General features: G+C 37.3%; 4 protein-coding genes and 1 pseudogene across 7 annotated transcripts in view; all 5 read right to left on the bottom strand.

Annotated features, from left to right (window-relative positions):
* pdzd7b (PDZ domain containing 7b) overlaps window positions 1–1884 on the bottom strand; it is a 33112-nt gene extending 31228 nt beyond the window's left edge. For all 3 annotated transcript variants that reach the window (XM_039651221.2, XM_039651218.2, XM_039651228.2), the window contains exons 1-2: window positions 1701–1884; window positions 287–338 (exon numbers count right to left, since the gene is read on the bottom strand). In XM_039651221.2, the coding sequence (XP_039507155.2) occupies window positions 287–293 (7 nt within the window). In that variant the 5' untranslated portion in view covers window positions 294–338; window positions 1701–1884. The remainder of the gene's footprint in view (window positions 1–286; window positions 339–1700) is intronic.
* Window positions 1885–1981: 97 nt separating this feature from the next.
* LOC120462644 (peroxiredoxin-like 2A) lies at window positions 1982–5945 on the bottom strand (annotated as a pseudogene). The gene is made up of 6 exons (XR_016147155.1): window positions 5655–5945; window positions 4912–5064; window positions 3705–3799; window positions 3360–3500; window positions 2968–3132; window positions 1982–2389 (listed from the first exon to the last, which is right to left on the bottom strand). The product of XR_016147155.1 is annotated as a peroxiredoxin-like 2A (transcript).
* A 100-nt stretch (window positions 5946–6045) lies between these two features.
* Window positions 6046–9065, bottom strand: selenou1b (selenoprotein U1b). Its single transcript, XM_039651265.2, has 5 exons — window positions 8809–9065; window positions 7699–7790; window positions 7379–7519; window positions 7128–7292; window positions 6046–6392 (listed from the first exon to the last, which is right to left on the bottom strand). The coding sequence occupies exons 1-5, from the start codon at window positions 9032–9034 to the stop codon at window positions 6294–6296; spliced, it is 723 nt and encodes a 240-aa protein (XP_039507199.2). The 5' UTR covers window positions 9035–9065; the 3' UTR covers window positions 6046–6293.
* A 395-nt stretch (window positions 9066–9460) lies between these two features.
* Window positions 9461–12266, bottom strand: dydc2 (DPY30 domain containing 2). Its single transcript, XM_039651307.2, has 7 exons — window positions 11796–12266; window positions 11396–11509; window positions 11020–11070; window positions 10827–10877; window positions 10691–10750; window positions 10537–10611; window positions 9461–9587 (listed from the first exon to the last, which is right to left on the bottom strand). Exons 1-7 carry the CDS (start codon window positions 11940–11942, stop codon window positions 9558–9560), a joined length of 528 nt encoding a protein of 175 aa, XP_039507241.2. The 5' UTR covers window positions 11943–12266; the 3' UTR covers window positions 9461–9557.
* A 2716-nt stretch (window positions 12267–14982) lies between these two features.
* LOC120462606 (transmembrane protein 150A) lies at window positions 14983–21037 on the bottom strand. Its single transcript, XM_039651205.2, has 7 exons — window positions 20058–21037; window positions 19049–19096; window positions 17500–17586; window positions 17341–17408; window positions 16829–16956; window positions 15998–16175; window positions 14983–15346 (listed from the first exon to the last, which is right to left on the bottom strand). Exons 1-7 carry the CDS (start codon window positions 20120–20122, stop codon window positions 15171–15173), a joined length of 750 nt encoding a protein of 249 aa, XP_039507139.2. The 5' UTR covers window positions 20123–21037; the 3' UTR covers window positions 14983–15170.
* Window positions 21038–21078: the final 41 nt, after the last annotated feature.

Raw genomic sequence — 21078 nt, 5'->3', positions numbered from 1 at the left:
CTTATATTTACAGGATATAGAAATGACAGGTTACTGTGTTCCTGCAGAACAGCCCTAGTTTGTATTCTTCTTTTTCTTTATTATTATCTTCATTTATAATGTAATGATTTAAACTGTACTTTATAGCTCTTTTGCACATAGGATAGATATTGATATATTCACTATGTTTTCATAGCATTGAGTTGGCACATTTGTTTGAAGGACAGCTCTGGACTTTTTTATCCGATTAATCAATTAATCAAATAAATAATCTTCCAACTGATTAATTATTATTCAGCCGTCTCACCCTCCATCCTGACGGTCGACTTGTCCCAGGATTCCTGCGATCTCTCGGCTCCCTGCGTTACAGAACACACACATCCATCAGTATTAATAAAACACATACATCAGTATTAATGCATCAAAACTCACCAGAAGCACTGCTGGTCCCAGAGGAAAATATTGTTTATTTTTGTTTACAGCTTCTACTGTATTTGATGTTGATGTCTAATTAAAAGTCATAGTCTAAGTGTTCCAATTTATACATGATTTTATTTTAATCAACCCTATAAAGCATACTGTATCATGCATATTTCATGAACACGATCAAACGTTCGCTGATAAACAATCTCCTCCAGTGCTTCTGTCTCTGAGCGAAAGTTTAGACTGTTTTATCAAGTACTTTATTAAGTATTTTAGTTTAATTGCACAAACGTCCTCCTTCAGCTTGAGCTTCATGAGTCTGCACCGATTATGTTTGATAATATTAATCATATTTCAAGATGAACACTTACTGGACTGAAGCAGCTTTACTTGATTATCCAAACATCATTTTATGTTCAAATCTTGAGTATGAAATATGATCATCAGGCTGTTGAGGAAGGTTTATTAGCTCTCAAAGCTCAGTTTTGAGTCTCTGGATAAAACTGAGCTGTTTTTCCCTACATATTCTCTCTATATCAGACTATATGAGCAGTAAAAGTTTGTGTATGAATTATGAAATATGATCCTCAACAACAAAAACACATATGCAAACTTTTCTTTTAACATGAATGATTAAAGTATTTGACATAAAATGACACAAAAGTCTGTTTTATATGCTTCAAAAACTTTGTGAAAATCAGTTGAACTTTGGTACACTGTAATGGTATCCAAAAACCACTTTAATAACAAAATAAAAATGATATTAGCATTTAGAGTAGTACGTGGTATTGCAATAGTATTGTTAGTGTTTTGTTAGTCAATAACAAGCTAACTTCAGCAATTCACTGTTACTTTTATGAATTAATAATGTGGCGTTGATGTTGATAATTCGGGCACTTTTTGGTAGATCCATGAACGCGCTTCTCTGATCGTGATGATGTTGACGCGCAGCTCGTGTCATATAATCCCGCGGTCACGCAAGCGCGTTCACGAGACTCAGGTGTCATTCCTCACCTCAGACAACAAACTAACGCAAATAAACGACTTTTATGCCAGTACTTGTCGATATTCCGAGAGTTTTTAATGTGTTCAAACACTTACAGACTATAAGAAGCAGCTCCGATCATTTCAATGCTGAATAACGGCTGTCCGTCACTATGAAACGCTCCGTGTTGCTTTAAGGTTAATCAGTATGTGAAAGACGCCACAGGTGAATGATATAACTTACTTTTATAAAACAACAATAATTCTCTGATCGACATTCTTTAACACTTTACCCGAAAGATGAAATGTTTTACCTGTTTAAGTACTTATTTCCATCCTGAGGCGAGCATCGTAATTTCTGACGCCTGCGGCTAAACCGCACTCTGCCGTGACCCGCTCTGTGATTGGCCGCACTGAAAAGGCTGCAAGGTTTCTATTGGATCCCACAACTGTCAATCTTCTCCGGGAGGCGTGACATTTTGTGTAGTTCGTTTTCAACTCATTTTTGTCGTGTGTAGATTTGTTTTATGTGCACGCTTTTTTATTTTTATATCATTTGAGAGATTACTTTCAAAATACTTATACTTTTACTAAATTTTTCAAAGTGTTTTATTTGGTATATTTCATAAGCATATATAGACTATGATCTACACCGTAACAAATTGTTTCATAGAAAGAAAATAAAAAGGAAAAAGAAAATCATATTTGTCTGTGTGTTGGTCTGATGTGTAAATCATCAAGTCTGTCCCCTCATTAGAGTTTAGGATCAGTCTGTCACATAGACACTCTCAGACAACACAGACTCACAGAGTTAAATTGCATTATGAATACATGCTTTCAGGAGTAATCTCTTGTTATTTCTGAACGTTCACAGATGTGTCATCAGAGATTGTTTGATATGTGTCTAATTCTCTGTTTTCTGGATCCTCCCGACAGCCTTCAGGACCGCAGAGAGATCGGCTTTATCTCCAAACTCTTTCTCATGGTGCTCCAGCAGAATTCCCTGAAAACACAAACACATTAGGACACGATACAGCTATAATATGGTGAACGTGGTGAAAATCCAGCTTTTAATGTTGTTTATATGTCTAAGTGGTGTTTTTAACATGCTTTAACACACACCATGTGTATGTTCATGAGTGGACAGCATTGCTGAGTATTTACTTCTTAAAACTGCAGTGAATCAAAGACAGCCTCAAAAACACAGTTTGAAATCGCTGGTGTTTCTGACGTCACAAACGACTTTGTAACCAATCAGATCAACGTGTGATCGTCAACCATCAACCAGTGGATCTCTGAGTGAGCGAGTGATTGGAGGCGGGGCTCATTTGCATATTCATAGAACCACGCATACTAAATGAGACGAGGGTGTCGAGTTACATTCAAGATTTTCAAGGCTTGAAGATTTTTTTCCAAGAAAAAACGTTTACATATTTAATTTTAGTGATTAAGAATGAGTATAAGAGATTTAAGAGTTTAGGTTTCAGTCATCATCAGGTCACGATCACCTTGACCAGAGGTCGTGACGCTTTCAGCTCGCAGAGAAAAGTTAACATTTTATATGTTCTGTTCATTAATCACCTGATTCTCTGGTCCAATCACATAAAGGCCTCCTAAAACAAAGCCCTCCCCCTTCTTGTTGCCGTGGTAACCTTTCCTCCACGCCTGCAGGAAGTTCATCCAAACTCCAACCCGAGCGATTCCCAAACGCCTCATCGTCCTCCGCCTCGGACCGTAGAAGACCATCTGAATCATCAGAGCCATAATAACAGAAGTATTGTTCAAGTTAACAAATGAAAAGTATACCCAAAATATGATATCAAATATATATATAATTATTTACAACATACAGTGAGAGTTGATGGGCTATTTCCAACACTTTCCAAAAAATCTGAGCTTTTTCAATTACATTTGCTTAATTTATTCCGACAACAAACTCCTAAATGTCTAAAGAGTTAAAGAACTATGATCACCTGCTGATCGAGGAATATCTCTCCAGTAAAGTACGGTCTGAAGTGCCGAATCTCTGAGCTGATGTTCTCCTTCACCACAGCGAACAGACACACACCACTGACATCTAACTGAGCCTTCAGAGAGGAGAGTTCAGACGCCTCCTGCACACACACACACACACACACAGAGAGAGAGAGACACACACACTCACAGACAGATGCACGCACACATGCACGTAGACACACACATAGAGAAATAAACACACAGAGACACAGGCAAACACACACACACTGTACTGTAAGTCCTGTGTGATTATTCATATGATAATATAAGTCACACACACACACACACACACACACACACACCTCTCTGCACAGAGATCATCCAGGTCGTCTAACAGCCAGAATAACGGCTCCGGTTCGCTGCCACAGAGAGCCGGCCTTAAAGCTCTGCTCCTCATCTGAAACACACACACACACACACACACACACACACACACAGTGACTCAGTGAACGCCGGGCTCATTTGGTAAATTACAGATACATGAACAACGAAAAACACACAAAATGTATTTATTTATTTTAGGGCTGTGCAAAAATTAATTGCGATTAATCGCATCCAAAATAAAAGTCTGTGTTTACATAATACATTTGTGTGTGCTGTATATAATTATTTTGTATATATAAATATACACACATACATGTATATATTTAAGAAAATGTGTTATTCATATATAAAATATTTATATTTATATAATATAGATTATGTATTTATAAATATATACAGAATTTAAGCGCAAATAATTCTTAAATATATACATGCATGTGTGTGTATTTATATATACAAAATAATTATATACACCACACACAAATATATTATGTAAACACAGACTTTTATTTTGGATGCGATTAATCGCAATTAACTTTTGCACAGCCCTAATTTATTTATTTATTTAGAAAAGGGACAGTGTACATTAATAAACATTCTTAAATGCAAATGAACCCAAATTAGCCCAAAGGCTAGTTTTCATTGGTAGTCCCTTTGCCAGATGTTATTAGGCGACATTGTTGCACAATCACATTGTTCCTCAGTGTTTCTGTCTAATATAAATATCGAAACATTCTTAAATGAAGATGCAGCGCGAGTCAAACAATGAGTCAAAATAAACGAGTTTTCTGAAAACAAGAACGAATATCAGGCAATGGAGTCAAAAAATAATCATGTTTTCACTTTAAACTGGTTTAATTTAATAGTGGAAAATATTTTTCTTGTTTTAAACATAATGTGTGTTGATTTTGACACATTTTTCAGAAAACAAGACTTAATGTCTTCAGTAAATATATCTTGATTTAAGAATGTTAGACAGAAACACTGAAAAAGAACATATTATTTTTTTGCAGTGTGTTTAGCACAAAGTAAAGTCGCTGTACAGATTAGGGAGAATCTCACAAATGCTGGTCATATTGTACCCTATAAATCCAAATGGAAAAAACTAAGAAAAGATAATGTGCTTGAATGTAACGCAGCTGTGGACGAGTGTGTGTGTGTGTGTGTGTGTGTGTGTGTGTTCACCTCCGCTGGTGGATATGAGATCAGCTCTGGCCAGCGAGTCCACATCGGTCGGGTCCGCTCGGGTCAGAAACAGATCCGTGTTGGCCAACAGAACATAAGCTGCAACAACACACACACACACCACACACACACCCTCCAGATCCTGCAGGAACACTGAAGAAACACAGGGAAAGAAACATTCTTTTCATCCTTTGAGAATTTCATGGTTTTGTTTTTTTTGTAAAACTAACTGTTTTATAACTGAAACTAAGAGAGAGAGAGAGACAGATTTAAATATTTAAGTTATTCACTGACATGATTAATTTACACAATATATTGCCAAAGCAAAAGCATCAATACAAAAAACAAATCTAACAAAACCGACAAAAAAAAAATCATGTTTAAACTGTATTTTTTTTTTCTTGGTTATTTAAACATTAAAGGAACATTCCATCCCGTCATTCTTCAAACATTATGGGTTACATTTCTTCTCTAAACGTTCTAAGAAGTCCAGCTGTTACATTTAAAAACGTTACACGAATGTCCAACTAAAACATTTACAAAAAATAAACATGAATGAACGATGTTTTGAGAACATTATGAAAGACCAGATAACTTTAAACAAACGTCAGCTGGGAAATATCCGTGATCGCCTCACATTATGTGAGATTATAATGGTTAACTCATAATTCCCAGTATTTACCAAATCGAATCAATAAGCAAGAAGAAGACATTAGAAATCATTAATTCTACAGTTCACTTACTGTCTGCAGCAGATCTCTCAGTGTTGTGGTTATGATGGAGTGGTCATCATCAGCGCTTCATATACAGCACTGTAACACACGCTTAACCAATCAGCAGGGAGAACACAACGACACGTGACCTCGGGTTTATCTCGGATTCCTGTCAAACTGTTTGATAAATTAAATGAATGTTATTGTCTGGACTAATCTGAGAATGTAGGAGGATTAGAAATAAAATAACACAGCGAATCTTTTCTGCCAGCCATTCGAGCTCGAACATTTCCTGAGATTTTAAATTATTATTTAATAATAATCAACACAATAATCAAATTAATATTTGTTGAGAAATATTTTACGTTTTTTAGAAAGCATTTCCTTTACTTTCTTTTTGCTTATTATATTTTTATAGACATTTTTTAAATGTAACATTTATTTCTTTTATTTAATTAAGTGTTAACACCTCACTTTTAAAGGGCCTAAAATAAGGAAAAAACTCAAAATACAGAAATGCGTTCAGAAGTGTGTGTTTATTGTCAGGGATACAGGTTTGTGTGTGTGTGCGTAAACCATCGAGACGAACCCCTCATCTGAGTTTAGAGTCAGTCTGTCATCAACTACACACACACACACACATGTACGCTTCATTGAGTGTGTGTGGGATTATTTTAGTTCAGTTTTGATCTGTTTAACGGCTTGAATCACGTCCGACTTGTTGACTTTATCCCCGAACTCCATCTCTCGGTGCTCCAGAAGGATTCCCTGCGGCAGAATCACATATCAAGATGTTTGTACAGGTTTTTGTCATCTGCTTACACACTTTTTTAAAACTTTGCCTAGTTTTTTCTTCAAAACTTTACAGACAGATCCAAGAATCGCACAGAAAATCTTTGGCTAAATGAAGCACTGCATTCAAAATATCACAATCATCTCAAGAGCAAACATCTGTGTTACGTTGCAAACTCGTTAGCCATAATATTATATTTTTGGATATATCAAACACAGTTATTCAGAAGCTAAAGCTGACCTACACTGTAAAAATGAATATGCTTTATCTAATCAATAAAATTGTGGCAACAGATTACAAGCAATATTATTTATTCAATTGAACAAATTAGAATTGAGTAATAGTTAATCAAATTAACATTCTAATTAGTACAATTTAATTAATAATATTGCTTGTAATATGTTGCCACAATTTTATTGATTAGATAAAGCATAATAGTACAGTTCTGTACAAGATTGAAGGTAATTGGCAGAGATGTTGAAAAACTCACGGTAAACACAAAAGCAAGATTGAAACTAAACTATTTCTATTTTTACTGTGAGCATTAGTGGTTATGAATACAGTATTACACAGTCCGGAAAACACAACTCGACCTTTGACCTTTTATGGGCCAATTCTAAAGCCATGATTGGCTGGTGTTCATAAGCAATTAGTGTTTGCACATGTGAGGAGAAGTGTGTGTGTGTGTGTGTGTGTGTGTTCACACACACCTGTTGACCAGGTCCGATGACATAAACCGCACCCAAGATGAAGCCTTCGCCACTCACGTTCCCCCAGAATCCTCTCTGATACGCCCTCCATCCGCTGCTCCACACGCCAGATCTCAGGAACCCAGAGACGCCCATCCAGCGCTCCTGAGGCCCGAAGAACCCTCTCTACACACACACACACACACACACACACTGCTTCAGAGAGAGAGAGAGAGACTCGTGTTTGTGTTTGACGTGTGAGGTCTGATCACCTGCTGATCGAGGAATATCTCTCCAGTAAAGTACGGTCTGAAGTGCCGAATCTCTGAGCTGATGTTCTCCTTCACCACAGCGAACAGACACACACCACTGACATCTAACTGAGCCTTCAGAGAGGAGAGTTCAGACGCCTCCTGCACACACACACACACACACACACTTTGTCTACACTCTGTCTAGTGGCCCAAGCATTGAGAAATGTGCTGTAACAATTGTAACAAACTGCATATTCCATAATCGTGTGTGTGTGTGTGTGTGTGATGGGTAGGTTTAGGGGTCGGGTTAGTGTGTGTGTGTGTGTGTGTGTGTGTACCTCTCTGCACAGGAATCATCCCGGTCTTCTCACTGCCATGATAACGGCTCCTGAACTCTCCCACAGTTCTCTGGCTTTAAACACTCGATCATCTGCAGATCACGGGACAAACACACACACACACACACACACACACACACACACACACACACACTCTTACAAAATCTCAGAGAGAGAGAGAGAGAGAGTTTCAGCAAGACTTGAAATAAAGCGGTTTTGTAATCTGAGTGTCATGAGGCTGTTACAACATCAGATGTGGAGATCTGAATCTGAATCTGAGCCGTTTACAACAAAACTAAAGATAAACCTCAAATACTAAACGAGTCTGTGCTTGAAACTTAAAGGAGTTTTTTTTTTTTTTTTTAAACGTTTACTGATAATTTACTCGCCCCCGTGTCATCCAAGATGTCCATGTCTTTCTTTCTTCAGTCGAAAAGAAATGAAGGTTTTTGATGAAAACATTCCAGGATTTTTCTCCATATAATGGACTTCAATGGGGTCCAAACGGTTCAAATGAGAGTTTCAGTGCAAACTGTTCAAAGGGCTGTAAACGATTCCACACGATGAATAAGGGTCTTATCAAGGACACTTCGAGTCATGACTCAAAAAAAGATTCGTTCATTTTGATGAACGAGTTCGAACAGGAGAGTCACGAATGCGCATCACAGAACAGAGCAAGGTGAGCATTTGAGCTTATAAAACTTAAACTTTGTTATTTATTTATTAAATGAGCGATCGTTTCGCTTGATAAGACCCTTATTCATCGTCTGGAGTCGTTTAAAGCCCTTTGAAGCTGCACTGAAACTCTCATTTGGACCTTGAACCGTTTGGACCCCATTGAAGTCCATTATATGGAGAAAATCCTGGAATGTTTTCATCAAAAACCTTCATTTCTTTTCAACTGAAGGAAGAAAGACATGGACATCTTGGATGACACGGGGGCGAGTAAATCATCAGCAAAAGTTTTTTTTAAAGTGAACTAATCCTTTAAGAAAAATACCTGAATAAAACAGATGATACTTTATATTCAGTTTGTCAATTTGAGGAGAACTGACTTCATATATTTACTGGAGATAACACACACACACACACACACACACACACACTCACCTCCGTCCAGCGTCCTGAGGTCGGTCTCCCCCAGGTGAGAGAGAGTTGCACACACAGGTTGTGTGAGAAAGCGTTCAGTGAGAGATCGTAACGCTTCGGTGAAGGTCAGAGCCAGAGAACCGAAGACTCGGGTCAGCAGCTCCATAACTCCTCCAGTGTGTGTGTGTGTGTGTGTGTGAGCTCTTATGGAGCTGAACGCCCGTGAACGCTGATCTGGATCCAGCATTGTGTAAGAGTCGAGGAGATTGACCTCCGGCACAGAAACATTTGCTCTGCATGCACAGATTACTCACACTTATTAAAGCTTCTCGAGACCTCAGCGCTGCAATGACTTCTGGGAAACCTCGATGGCATTCGGGTGGTTTGTTTGCTTTTTCACATCTTCCCAGAACAACACAAGTGTGTTTCATTATTCATCACTACTTTTGCTTAATCAAATTCCCACACTCACTCAGACGCCTCCCTGCACAAACACACACACACACACACACACACACACACACACTTTTAGTTTTTAAATGTCTCAGCTTCTTTGGCTTTATCATGGAAAAAAAACACACTTGATTTATTCAACTTTAAGACAGAAATGTAAATCACATGACTAGTACTAGTGTGTGTGTGTGTGTGAAGAATGTAACACACAACAGAAACATTCAGTTGGCATAAATATAGTTTAATATTAATATGCATATAATTGTGAGTTGGCAAATTCAGAGATTAATAATGAAACACAAGTTGTGTTTTGTCGTTTAGGCTCTGTCGTCTTCCTCATCTTCCTCCTGCACACACACACACACACACACACGTCACATCTCTATCATCTTCTCTTTTATTCACACATTACTTTTATATCTTCTTATCAGCTTACTTTTTAAAATCATTTTAGAGTTGTTGCGTATGAAATGTGTGAAATAAATAAACTTGAATCTCACTAAAAAGTCTGAATCATATTTCACTTCAGAATCAGAGGACGTATAAACCGAACTGAGCACTAAAGAAACGAAGCCTGTGTTTGGGTTGATTTAGGAGCTTTGAAAGAGTGTATAAAACAGTAGAAGTGAATCGTCCATAAAAACATGTCCGACGAATGAATAAAAGAGCACTTACTGTACATCATATCTAACGGTGTTTGATGATTTCTGGACAGCATTTCAGTGCAAGAGGTTTATAAAAGGTCGTCCGTGCGTTTACACCATTTTGACCAGAAGGTGTCGCTAGTGTGCAAAGATTAATGTCTCCAAAATAAAAGTTGGTCTTTACATCATTTCTGTAATGTGTAACATGTAAACGTTTTTTTAATTATGTAATATATGTGTGCGTACTGTGTATAATTATTTTGTGCACATATATATATATAAACACACATATGCATGTATATATTTAAGAAATATTTGCATGTATATTTTACATATATATTTGTACAAAATTTATATATATTATATATATACATGTAAATATTTTCTTCAAATATATACATGCACGTGTGTGTATTTTTTACATACAAAATAATTATATAATTATATAATAATTATATAATAATTATATATATATATATATATATAAACACATTTTGTAAATGTTATTGTCAGGTATGAAACACTTCTGGAATAGTAGGATTGTAGTATTGCTCTTCTAAATGTTCTCGACTCTAGAGTCACTGTCACACGACGGGTTTGCTGCTTGTGTGTGTGTGTGTGTGTGTGTGTGTGTGTGTGATGTAATGCTCACTCTCTCGATCGGTCCCTCGGTCGTGTCGTCTTCTGTCTTTTCTTCAGGAGGATCATCTGCTTCATTCCCTGCGCTCTGGAGACCAGCAGCTTCTTCAGAGATCTGGAGTGATGTGTAAACTGTGTGTGTGTGTGTGTGTGTGTGTGTGTCTCACCGGAGAGTCCTCTGGATGAAGCTCCTCCTCAGGGTTCAGGCTCTCCGAGGTTTGATCCTCCTGATGAGGGAGAGCACAGATCAGCTGTAGTTTACCAACCTCTCTGATTGAGTCTCTTCATCACGTGATCGATCACCTGATCCTGCGGCTCGCTCTCTCTCTCTGGCGGATCGGCTGCACTCTCTCTCTGCAGGAATAACACACTTAAAGATGCATTCTGGAGAGATTAAACTAAATGAACTTATTCTGATGATACCTATGTGTGTGTGTGAGAGAGAGAGAGAGAGAAGGATGAGAGTAGAAAGTGTGAAGCAGAAACACACACAGACCTCATCTTCACGCAGATCTGGTTTGCTCTCGTCTGCTGATTCAGGAACATGCTGTCGAAACACAACAGAACATATGATTATGCAGAATATTTGCTCTGAAATATGAACTATGTTCAGAATATTTGATAGATGCACTTTTATGGACTTTGAAACAGCCATTCACTCCCATTATAGAGCCAGGACAATTTTTAATATAACTCTGATTGTATTCGTCTGAAAGAAGAGTGTCATACACACCTAGAATGAGTTGAGGGAGAGTAAATCTTTCTAATATTTAATGCTAATTTTCATTTTTGGGTGAACTATCCCTTTAACGTCTCTCTCTCTCTCTCTCTCTCTCTCTCTCTCTCTCTCTCACACACACACACACACACACCTGTGCGGCGGCTCTGATCCGGCTCTCCTCCTCCTCCTCCAGCTCTCTCTGATGGAGATGCTCCTCATGGACCCTCCGCTTCTCCTCCTCCAGCTCTCTCTGATGAGCGGCTCTCTGAACACACAGGACGGGTTATTATGATCCGGGATATTGACATTCAAAAACTCCCAACGAACAACAGCATCCATAAACCCCACCAGTACTAAACTATATTAAGAAAACGTATAAGCACATTAGTAGTTAACGTTAGTTGATTGTTATGTGAGAAGACTGTCATCTACAACACAGATAAGGGCAGAGTGTGTGTGTGTGTGTGTGTGTGTGTGTGTGTGTGTGTGTGTGTGTGTGTGTGTGTGTGTGTGTGTGTGTGTGTGTGTGTGTGTGTGTGTGTGTGTGTGACCTGCAGCTCGAGCTCCTGGTTGTGTTTGTATTTGCGGATCCAGAGCGCCAGGAACTCGATGGGATCCAGCGGTCGGAGCTCGATTAGTTCGGCGAGAGCCTCGGAGAGACAGCGGCCCAGAGTCCTGCTCACGTACTGAGAGTCCATCTCATACACACAACACAACCACACAATCAAACTATTACACGGCTAACACTAGCTGCGCTTATTTATCCAACCCGCCGTGAAGTGACGTCTTAGCGATAATATTTAAGCGAAGACATGTGTTTGTATTTTCAATTGTGTTGCGTTTACAATCTCCATGGTAACGGCACAGAAGTGTAACGTGTCAATGTAGAAATTACATTCAACTGCTCAAGACACGGCGGCGCGCCCGCCATCTTGGAACGGTCAGCGTGTCGTCACTCACAGTGAGAAGAACAATGAGCGGATTCTGGTTGTGAAGTGAAACCGCCTAAATTTAAAGTACTCTGTAGTCAATCATTTTATCCCTCGAAACTCATCTTTGAGCACCAAAATTTCATATTTAGAGTTTTCCCTGAAAAAAATGCATCATCAGTTTAGCAGTTCAATAAATATGCAGATGAGACCCATCTCCACTCACTCACTCAGCTCAGAGATCCACTCGTTGACGATCACACATTGATCTGATTGGTTACAAGGTAGTTTGTGACGTCAGAAACTCCAGCGATTTCAAACCTTGTTTTTGAGCAGATGCACTTGTTTTAAACAAGTTAAATAAATATCACAGAATTCGAATTCAATCACCCTGGAACGGGGATGTCGCCAGGGATGCCCTTTAAGCCCCACACTTTTTGCACTATTCATAGAGCCACTTGCTCAAGCAATTAGAGAAGATGTAGAAATACCAGGAGTTCAATTTAAAGGAAATGAACATAAAATATGTCTATATGCAGATGATATTCTTATGACAATCTCGGACCCCGACTCTAGTTTACCTAAATTAATGTCATGCCTTGAGCAGTTTGGTTGGTACTCAGGATATAGATTGAATTTAGACAAAACTCAAATCCTCTCTTTTCATTATTCACCACAGGAGAACATATGTAATAAATATAATTTTAAGTGGAAAACTAATATTAAATACTTAGGAGTTACCATACCAAAGAATATGACAAAACTGTACACTATTAATTATGAACCCATAACTAAAGAACTAAAAGCAGATTTGGACAGATGGATGCCCTTACCCCTGGGTTTATATAATCGAATTGAAAGTATAAGAATGAACGTTCTACCACGATTACTGTTTCTATTCCAATCGCTGCCTGTAGAGATTCCGAAAAAACAGTTTAATGACTGGAACCGAATGATCTCTAGATTCATATGGAAAAATCAGAAACCTAGGGTCAGACTTAAAACACTACAATTATCAAAGGAGAGAGGAGGATTGTCTCTTCCCTGTCTGGAAGATTACTACAAAGCGGCACAACTGAAATATCTAGTTTGTTGGTGTAATAATGAGTATGAAGCAAGGTGGAAAGAATTAGAACTTAGCCAGCTGGACTTTCCTCTCCCCTCCTTACTAGGCGATAAAACCACTAGGATTAAATACTCTAATAAACTAAGTCATTGGACGATGGTTCCTCTCAATGTTTGGTTCAAGGAATGTAAAAATTTCAAGCTTGAGAAACAAGCACGGTTGTTAAGATGGGTAGCCTATGACAACGATTTTAAACCCGCACAGTTAGATTCAAGGTTTAAACAATGGACGCTGAAAGGCATTACATCATACTGTACAATCTCAACCAAAACAGGTTTAACGAGCTTCCAACATCTTACTGACACCTATATTTTAGAAAAACAAGATTTTTTTAGATACTTACAGCTTAGGAACCATTACAATAAAAATATTAAAAATAACGATAAATCTGAAAGGAATATGATCAATATTTTTATTGATGCGTATGAGAATAGGACTGATACCAACAAGAATACTAATATTAACAAGAAACTGATATCAAGATTATATTCAAGTATACAATCTTCTAAAAATCACTCTACATTATATGTGAAAGATAAATGGGAAAAGGAAACGAACATAATTTTATCTGAGGAAGAGTGGTTAAACATCTGCAAAACGCAGTATACTACCACCAGTTCAAACCAATGGAGAGAATTCTCATGGAAGAATATCATAAGATTCTTTATTACTCCCAAAAGAAAATATTTACAGAATGGTAATCCAGATTCTGCATTCTGTTGGAGACTATGTAATACTTCTATGGCAGATTACTTTCACATATTTTGGAAATGTCCAATGATTCAGTCCTTTTGGTTAGAGATAGTGACCGAAATAAAATTGATACTGGGATTTGATACGGAATACAATTTCAGTACTATATATTTAGGAAATATACCAACTAACCTTAATGCTCAAGACAAATACCTACTTAATGTATTATTAGTTGCGAGTAAAAAAACAATAACTAAGAAATGGCTCCAAGAGAGTCCACCAACAAAAGATGAGTGGATAGTGATTGTAAGTCATATATACGATATGGAAAAACTGACCTTCTCTTTACGATTAAACATGGATAAATTTTACAAGTACTGGTCAAAGTGGCTAAGGTATACGAGTAGGGATTGAACAAAAGGAGATACTGTGAGTGTTATTTCCTCTCTTTTTTTTATTTATTTATTTATTTATTATCTCCTCATTTACATTTGATTGGTAATACTATATTGAGAACCCTTTTTTTTTTCTCTCTCTTCAGATGTACAATACTTGCCCAATGAAAATATTCTGGCTTGTATGTTGTATAATGGGACCCTGAACCTTTTATTGACTTGAAAGGACAATTATAATTTTTCCCCTGATGGTACTATAAAGGAAGGAAAGGGGAGGGGGTATGGGGAAGAAAAGGGAACCCCTGATTTGATATTAACATAATGTTAATGAAAGTTTGTGTATAACATAATTGTATGTTACACCCCTAGTGACCGGTTTGTTCTGTTCTGTTTTTTTTTTTTTTTTTTTTTTTTGTGTGTGTGTGTTTCACAAAAATCGATATAAACCAATAAAAAATAAAAGTTTAAAAAAATATCACAGAATTCTTACCAAATAAAAGTGGTAAATATGTTGCCTACAATGCGACCAAACCGTTTTTTTTTTCTTAAACGATTTATTGTTGACTGAACATTAAGGCACTTTGCTATTACTTGAACTTTAGTTCACCATAAACACTTAGGACATTTTCATAAAGAAGCATTAGTGCAATGGAAAGATTAAAGCGTCGATGCAAGGACAGAACCGTCACTAACAAGGCAAGAGTGTAGCTAATATAAAGATTTTTCCACCAGGTTGCACATTAATCCTCATCTTCTCTCTATATATATAATCATGTTCACACGTCAGACTTTCTCTAGTTTGCGTCTGGTCATGAGAGCCACGAGTGTTTCTAAAGAGATGGAGCTGAACTCGTGTGAGAACGAGCTGTAGAACAGCAGAACGATGATGGCGAACGTCCACTCCGAGATGGCCGCCGCATGCTGAAGAACAAAACTCTCCTGGATGAAGAACACGCCGCCTGCAGGACTCAGCGTTAAGGAACAGCTGGACATACACAAGGAAAAAAATTGTCTTGTACCATTGCTATATACACCGACAACCACCAATCACAGTGGAGATGAGAGTCACATGATCAATCAAAACTCATCACAAGCAGATTTTCCACAAGAATTACACTAACATAAAGAAGCTGGACAGTTGCATTCACACACACACACCATCATGGTAACACACATGAAATTTAAAAAAATGCAATAAACATTAATTTAACAACATTACATGTAACATGAAACCCTAATGTACATAACTGACAAGAAAAACTATGAAGAAACAAAGTTATTTCAACAAAAATACATCAAATGTAAAGTGTCACGCAGCTAGGGAATTGTGGGATGTTTTTTTAATTTTCACTGTATTCAATGACTTTTTTCAATTTTTCAATTTTCACTGTATTCAATATATATACAATGACTTGTTCTTTTTCACTCCCAAAAACTGTTAATTTAACGGTATTTTACTGTAACTAGCTAACTGTACGATTAGATCTATCACAGTTATTCTCTGTATATTGTACGGAAACTTTCACCGTAGCATTTTTACAGTAAAATACCGTTAAAATCATGATAATTGTTTTTTTTTTTTTCCAGTTTTAAGCACTTTTGAAGGATATTGAGTATGAGGGTGGTGAAGGCCAGTGAGGCGAGTGTGAGCCTCAGATGAGCCACGTGGAAGTCTCTCCGCGTCTCGGCCGCGCGGTACGACAGCAGCGTCTGCACACACACGAACAGCAGACTCGCGGGGAAGGCCAGACCCGCGCCCACATAGTGGAGGACTTTAGCATGATCCACCTGCAGAAAACACAGTCAGCCACAGCACACGAGTTACAATAGAAAAACATGCTTTCTTACACCAACCTCCATTTATGGGACTTTAAGAAGAATTGTTTGTTGAGCCTTTGTCTAAAGAACATTTTTTTTACCCTGTAGGAATAAACTAATTTGTAAATTATCAAAAAAAAATCAAGATGGAAAATAAAATCCTATTTTAATTTGTTTCCTCAATAACTGTAATTTTATTTAAAACCTGGATATGTATAATATTAAAAAAAATAATTTAAAAGTTAAAGTTACCATTTTAGTCTTTCCACTTTTAAGTCAATGTATAACTTGCTTTTGATTTGTGAAATTTACCAGCAATTTCTGTGAAAATTGTTATGTGAACTCATGAAATTTTCTCATGAACCAGATTAACCTGATTAAAAAGGTACCAAAATATACAAATCACAAAATAAACAAAACAAAAAAAAAAAAATGTACAAACTAAAACTAGTAAGTATGTCATGACTGTTTGTATGGTTCAACCTGAAAGAAAGTTGAAACCATCACAATCCATTAAAAAATGCTTCAAAATATTAGACTCTTGCAAAAGTATATGAATTGTGATGCTCTTTAATGATGAATCATATTGAAGAAAAAGAGTAATTTTGTCATTGTTTTCTTACTTGAAAGTTTCCAACAATGACGAGTCCTGCGGCACAGAGCCATCCGGCAAACAGACCCTCCATGTTCAACACGGTGTTGCTCTCCTTATGGATCAGCTGAGCGTAACGCAGCAGACCAATCACAGTCACTGAAACACACAACAGACCAATCACAGTCAGTGAAACACACAACAGACCAATCACAGTCAGTGATTCCTGAACCACACTTAGTGCTTTAAAGCTAAATGATACTGTAAAGATTAAAGATTAAAAATATATGATTTCCATTTCCATGATCATTTTAGTTTAATGATTCAATCGCTCGTCACTTCCACAGTTACCCATATTTCCCCTTTATAATGTTCCACTTTGATCTCACCCATCTCGCTGACAGCTGTCAATCATCACTGTCATCAGTGAACAGATTCAAGATGTAGAGAAACAGAAAAAGAGGTTTTATAGTGTGTGTGTGTGTGTGTGTGTGTGTGTGTGTGTGTGTGTGCAGTTCAGGAAAGAATCAATGAATCTCTCACCCAAAAACGAAGCAGCGCTGCACAGCAGACTGAACCAGCAGCTCTCCGGAGGAACACCGCCACATTTACTACACACACACACACACACACACACACACACATAATGAGGGTTTTATAACACCTTTTACTCATCTACTAATTAAACGTGATGTTGTGTACCTGATGAGTGGGATATTATCCAGCGTGCAACACAGATTAGATCCGCTCTGAAGAACCAAAGACGTCTCACAGGTTGAATTATACACCCTAAACACACACACACACACACACACACACACACACGTTTACTATATCTAAATGGGGAAATTCCATAAATGTAATGGTTTTTAACTGTACAAACTGTATATTCTGTCCTCTTACACTAACCCGACCCCTAAACCTACCCATCACACACACACACACATAACCTACCCATCACACAAAACTTTCTGCATTTTTACATTTAAAAAAACTTTAAGTTTAAAGGGGTCATGAACTGGCTTTTTAAATTTTATTATATTGTTGTCTGAGGTCAACTTATGACGTTTGCTTGGATTTTGCATTCAGAAACATCAAAATGAACAAGTAATAGGCTCTTTTCTACCCTAGTTTTGAGCTTAGCTGAAAAACACTTGGTTTTTATGGGCGTGTCGCACTGAAGAGGAAATAAACGCCCACTGCTGTGAGTGGATAACAGTTTTGCATATTATAATGAGTTTCGACTCACCCATCGGTGCACTTGGGGGAAATTGTTTTGAAAACGTCCAATGTTGTAAAATGGCGACTGGAATGATTGGCCCATACATCTTCGACCCAGAGTCCGTGTGTTGCAGCATTCCTGTCAGATCCGATATAGACGGCACAGCACCGTTCTTTACTCTTAATCAGTCTGCAAATCCAGTCTTGTTTATAGGACGATCCTCAGTGAAATGAAGCGAACAGACGGTTTTACCTCATCAGCTGGAACGCCATTAAAAATAAAGTTTATCCATGCAGTCCTATTGGAATCCAGAGGAAGCTTATTCAGCGACACAACCAGGCGCTGCACAATATTCTGTATTGCTTGGTAGAACGATCCGGTTTCATCACGAGGTAGGCGTCTATGTTATTTAGCTATGCGTGTAATGCGAGAATCGGTGGGCGGGGCTAAACCGGCCGTGTTGAAATAGTGTCAAAAAAAGCTTATTGGACTAACAAGGACGTTTTCAGTTTTGAAACTTACAGGATATTCTTATAATATGATGACCTCTTAGATGTCAAAAGCTCAAGGAAAGTTTGATTTCTCAGTTCATCACCCCTTTAAGTTTGATTTACAAATAAGGACGTCCCTAAAGCAGGTTTTTGGAGATTTTGCCACACTTTTACACACTTCTGGGTACAAATTTGTCCCCCAAATCTATAGTTAAGTATGTAAACACACAATATAAAACAATTGATAAAAACGAATAATGCAGAAGTTTGAACATTCGAAATCTCTCTCAGTAATGGATGCGAGATAGCTAAACTCGAGATATAGACTGTGTAGTTCAACACGTAAACATGTTCATCAGTCAATCTCAAGATCCGTCTAAACCCCCGATGTGTCCCGAGTCATCAATGTCATCAACCTAATCATCATCAATGTGATCGAATCAACCCGGCTTTATCTAGTTCGTTTCTAGTTTCTATTGACTGAATAAATCAATCCCGTCATTCTGTGTTTCTGACAGAGAGAAGATTCAATAATCACCAGTTATTCACAGGACACACATGCTGATTGTAAAGTGCCATCGTATATCTGTGGATGAGAGAGAGAGAGAGAGAGAGAGAGGTTAAAAGAGTCAATCCTTTAAAAAACTTCCTTAAAAATTTTAAAAACTTTAAAAAAAAAAAATTGTATTGTTTACAGTCACAGATTTTTTCTTAAAGTCATTTAACTCCACTCATCCTTGTAAGTTAATAGAAGTTCACTAATTTAAAATTAAAACACAATTGCAAAATTTTACACATTGATTATTAGTTTATAAACACACTCATATCATATCATTAAACTACAAAACACCAGTCCTTCAAAATATGTTATAATATATTTAATAATATATAATTAACATATACTCTTTTTTAAAGAGTATCAGTATATCAGGGATATTATCGCTAACTAAAACTAAAATCATATATAAAAAATAATAAATTAATACAAATTTAAATAAATCAAATAAAAAATGTTCTAATTTTCATTTAGTTTAAAACCAAAAACGAAAATTGTATATTTAACAAATGAAGAGTTCAGATGCAAAAGCCTCTAAATGCCATTTGAAATGTTCTTCTTTAATGATGATTTTTGTCAAGCTTGTATATTTAAGTTCAGTAATTTCACTTAAATAACAATTAATAGGTAATTATCATTGTCATTTAGGTGAAATTACTGAACTTAAATATACAAGCTTGATAAAAATCATCATTAAAGAAGAAAATTTCAAATGGCATTTAGAGGCTTTTGCATCTGAACTCTTCATATATTAACATAAAACAGAAATCAAAATATAAACAAAAACACCACAATATTCAATATGCAATTTTTCAAACTTGCTTCAAAACAACAGACTTGAAAGTAAACCAATGTTTACTTTATACAATTAAAACTAATTTTAACCATAATTGAAAGACAAGCAGATGATCTTATAATAAAATGATCAAACCTTCCGCTTCTGCAGTTGTTATTGACATTTAGATAAATATAATCTCGGGTAAAGCCTCACATGATCCAGATTCCCGGCAGTGTGAGCAGCGGCAGACTGATGGGCAGCAGGAACCACAGAGACATCTTCTGCTCTCGACCATCTCAACTCAAACCACACTCATTCACAACATCCCAGAACAAACAGAGGACAGCAGGAGATCTCCCCTATCATCTGGGGTGTGACACATGTGATGCTCCTCCTCCTCTTCATCATCACCTCAAACAACCACATCTGAAGAAACACTGGATCACACATCTACTTACTTGTCCAGCAGGGGGCAGACGTCCATATTCATATTTATGCATTTGGCGTATGCTTTTATCCGAAGCGACTTAGATTGCATTTTAAGGTACAAATTTACATTCTTATCAGTTCTTGCTTTCCCTAGGAATCGAACCCATGACCGTGGCGTTGCAAGCGCCAGTGCGCCAGTCTGACATGCAGCAAAGACGCATTCAGCTGACTTAAAGGGGTCAAATGTGTTGCCTTTGCTCTAGCGGTCAGTGCTGTCAGTATGTCGCTCGGGTGGGGCCGAATTTGGGGCCCTTGGGACCTTTCTGTCAAAATCCCACTCGCCCATTAAATGAATGTATTCGCCATATGTGTGTGTGAGAGGTAAAAGGAAATGAGCTCTTGAAGCTCCGCCCCCTGTGCCGCGAGCAGCAGCTCATTTGCATTTAAAGGGACAGACACAAAAACTGCCTCTTTAGTTAACCCACAGAAAGTGACAATTTTAACATGCTATATAAAAATATCTGTGGGCTATTTTAAGCTAAAACTTCACACACACACACACACACACGAGAAAGAGAAGAAAACAGAGCTCGTAATAAAACAAGAATCAACATCAGCTTAGTTTGACAGAGATGGAGAACTGAGGGATTTTAAATGTTGTAAAAGCGACATCGAAGCACAACCAAAACAATGTTATTTTGCTAAATGCAGTTTAGTTTTTTAACCGCTTGAGGGCCAAAAATTTAAATAAACCCACCACGTTTTGTAGCATTTGCTTGATTATTATTGGATATGATTATAGTCG

This window comes from Pimephales promelas, chromosome 17, assembly GCF_988280905.1.
Source record: "Pimephales promelas chromosome 17, fPimPro1.hap1.1, whole genome shotgun sequence".
Lineage (NCBI taxonomy): Eukaryota > Metazoa > Chordata > Actinopteri > Cypriniformes > Leuciscidae > Pimephales > Pimephales promelas.
The sequence above is the reverse complement of the archived record's forward strand: the minus strand, read 5'-3'. Positions and strand labels throughout refer to the sequence as shown.

Coding starts and splice junctions, on each gene's coding strand:
- LOC120462606 (XM_039651205.2), bottom strand. CDS start 20,122: ATGTCTCTGTGGTTCCTGCTGCCCATCAGTCTGCCGCTGCTCACACTG. Junction 17,409..17,499: donor GATAATATCCCACTCATCAG/GTACACAACATC, acceptor GTGTGTGTGTAG/TAAATGTGGCGGTGTTCCTC. Junction 16,176..16,828: donor TCATTGTTGGAAACTTTCAA/GTAAGAAAACAA, acceptor TGTTTTCTGCAG/GTGGATCATGCTAAAGTCCT.
- dydc2 (XM_039651307.2), bottom strand. CDS start 11,942: ATGGACTCTCAGTACGTGAGCAGGACTCTGGGCCGCTGTCTCTCCGAG. Junction 10,751..10,826: donor AGAGCGAGCCGCAGGATCAG/GTGATCGATCAC, acceptor CTCCCTCATCAG/GAGGATCAAACCTCGGAGAG. Junction 9,588..10,536: donor CCGAGGGACCGATCGAGAGA/GTGAGCATTACA, acceptor GTGTGTGTGCAG/GAGGAAGATGAGGAAGACGA.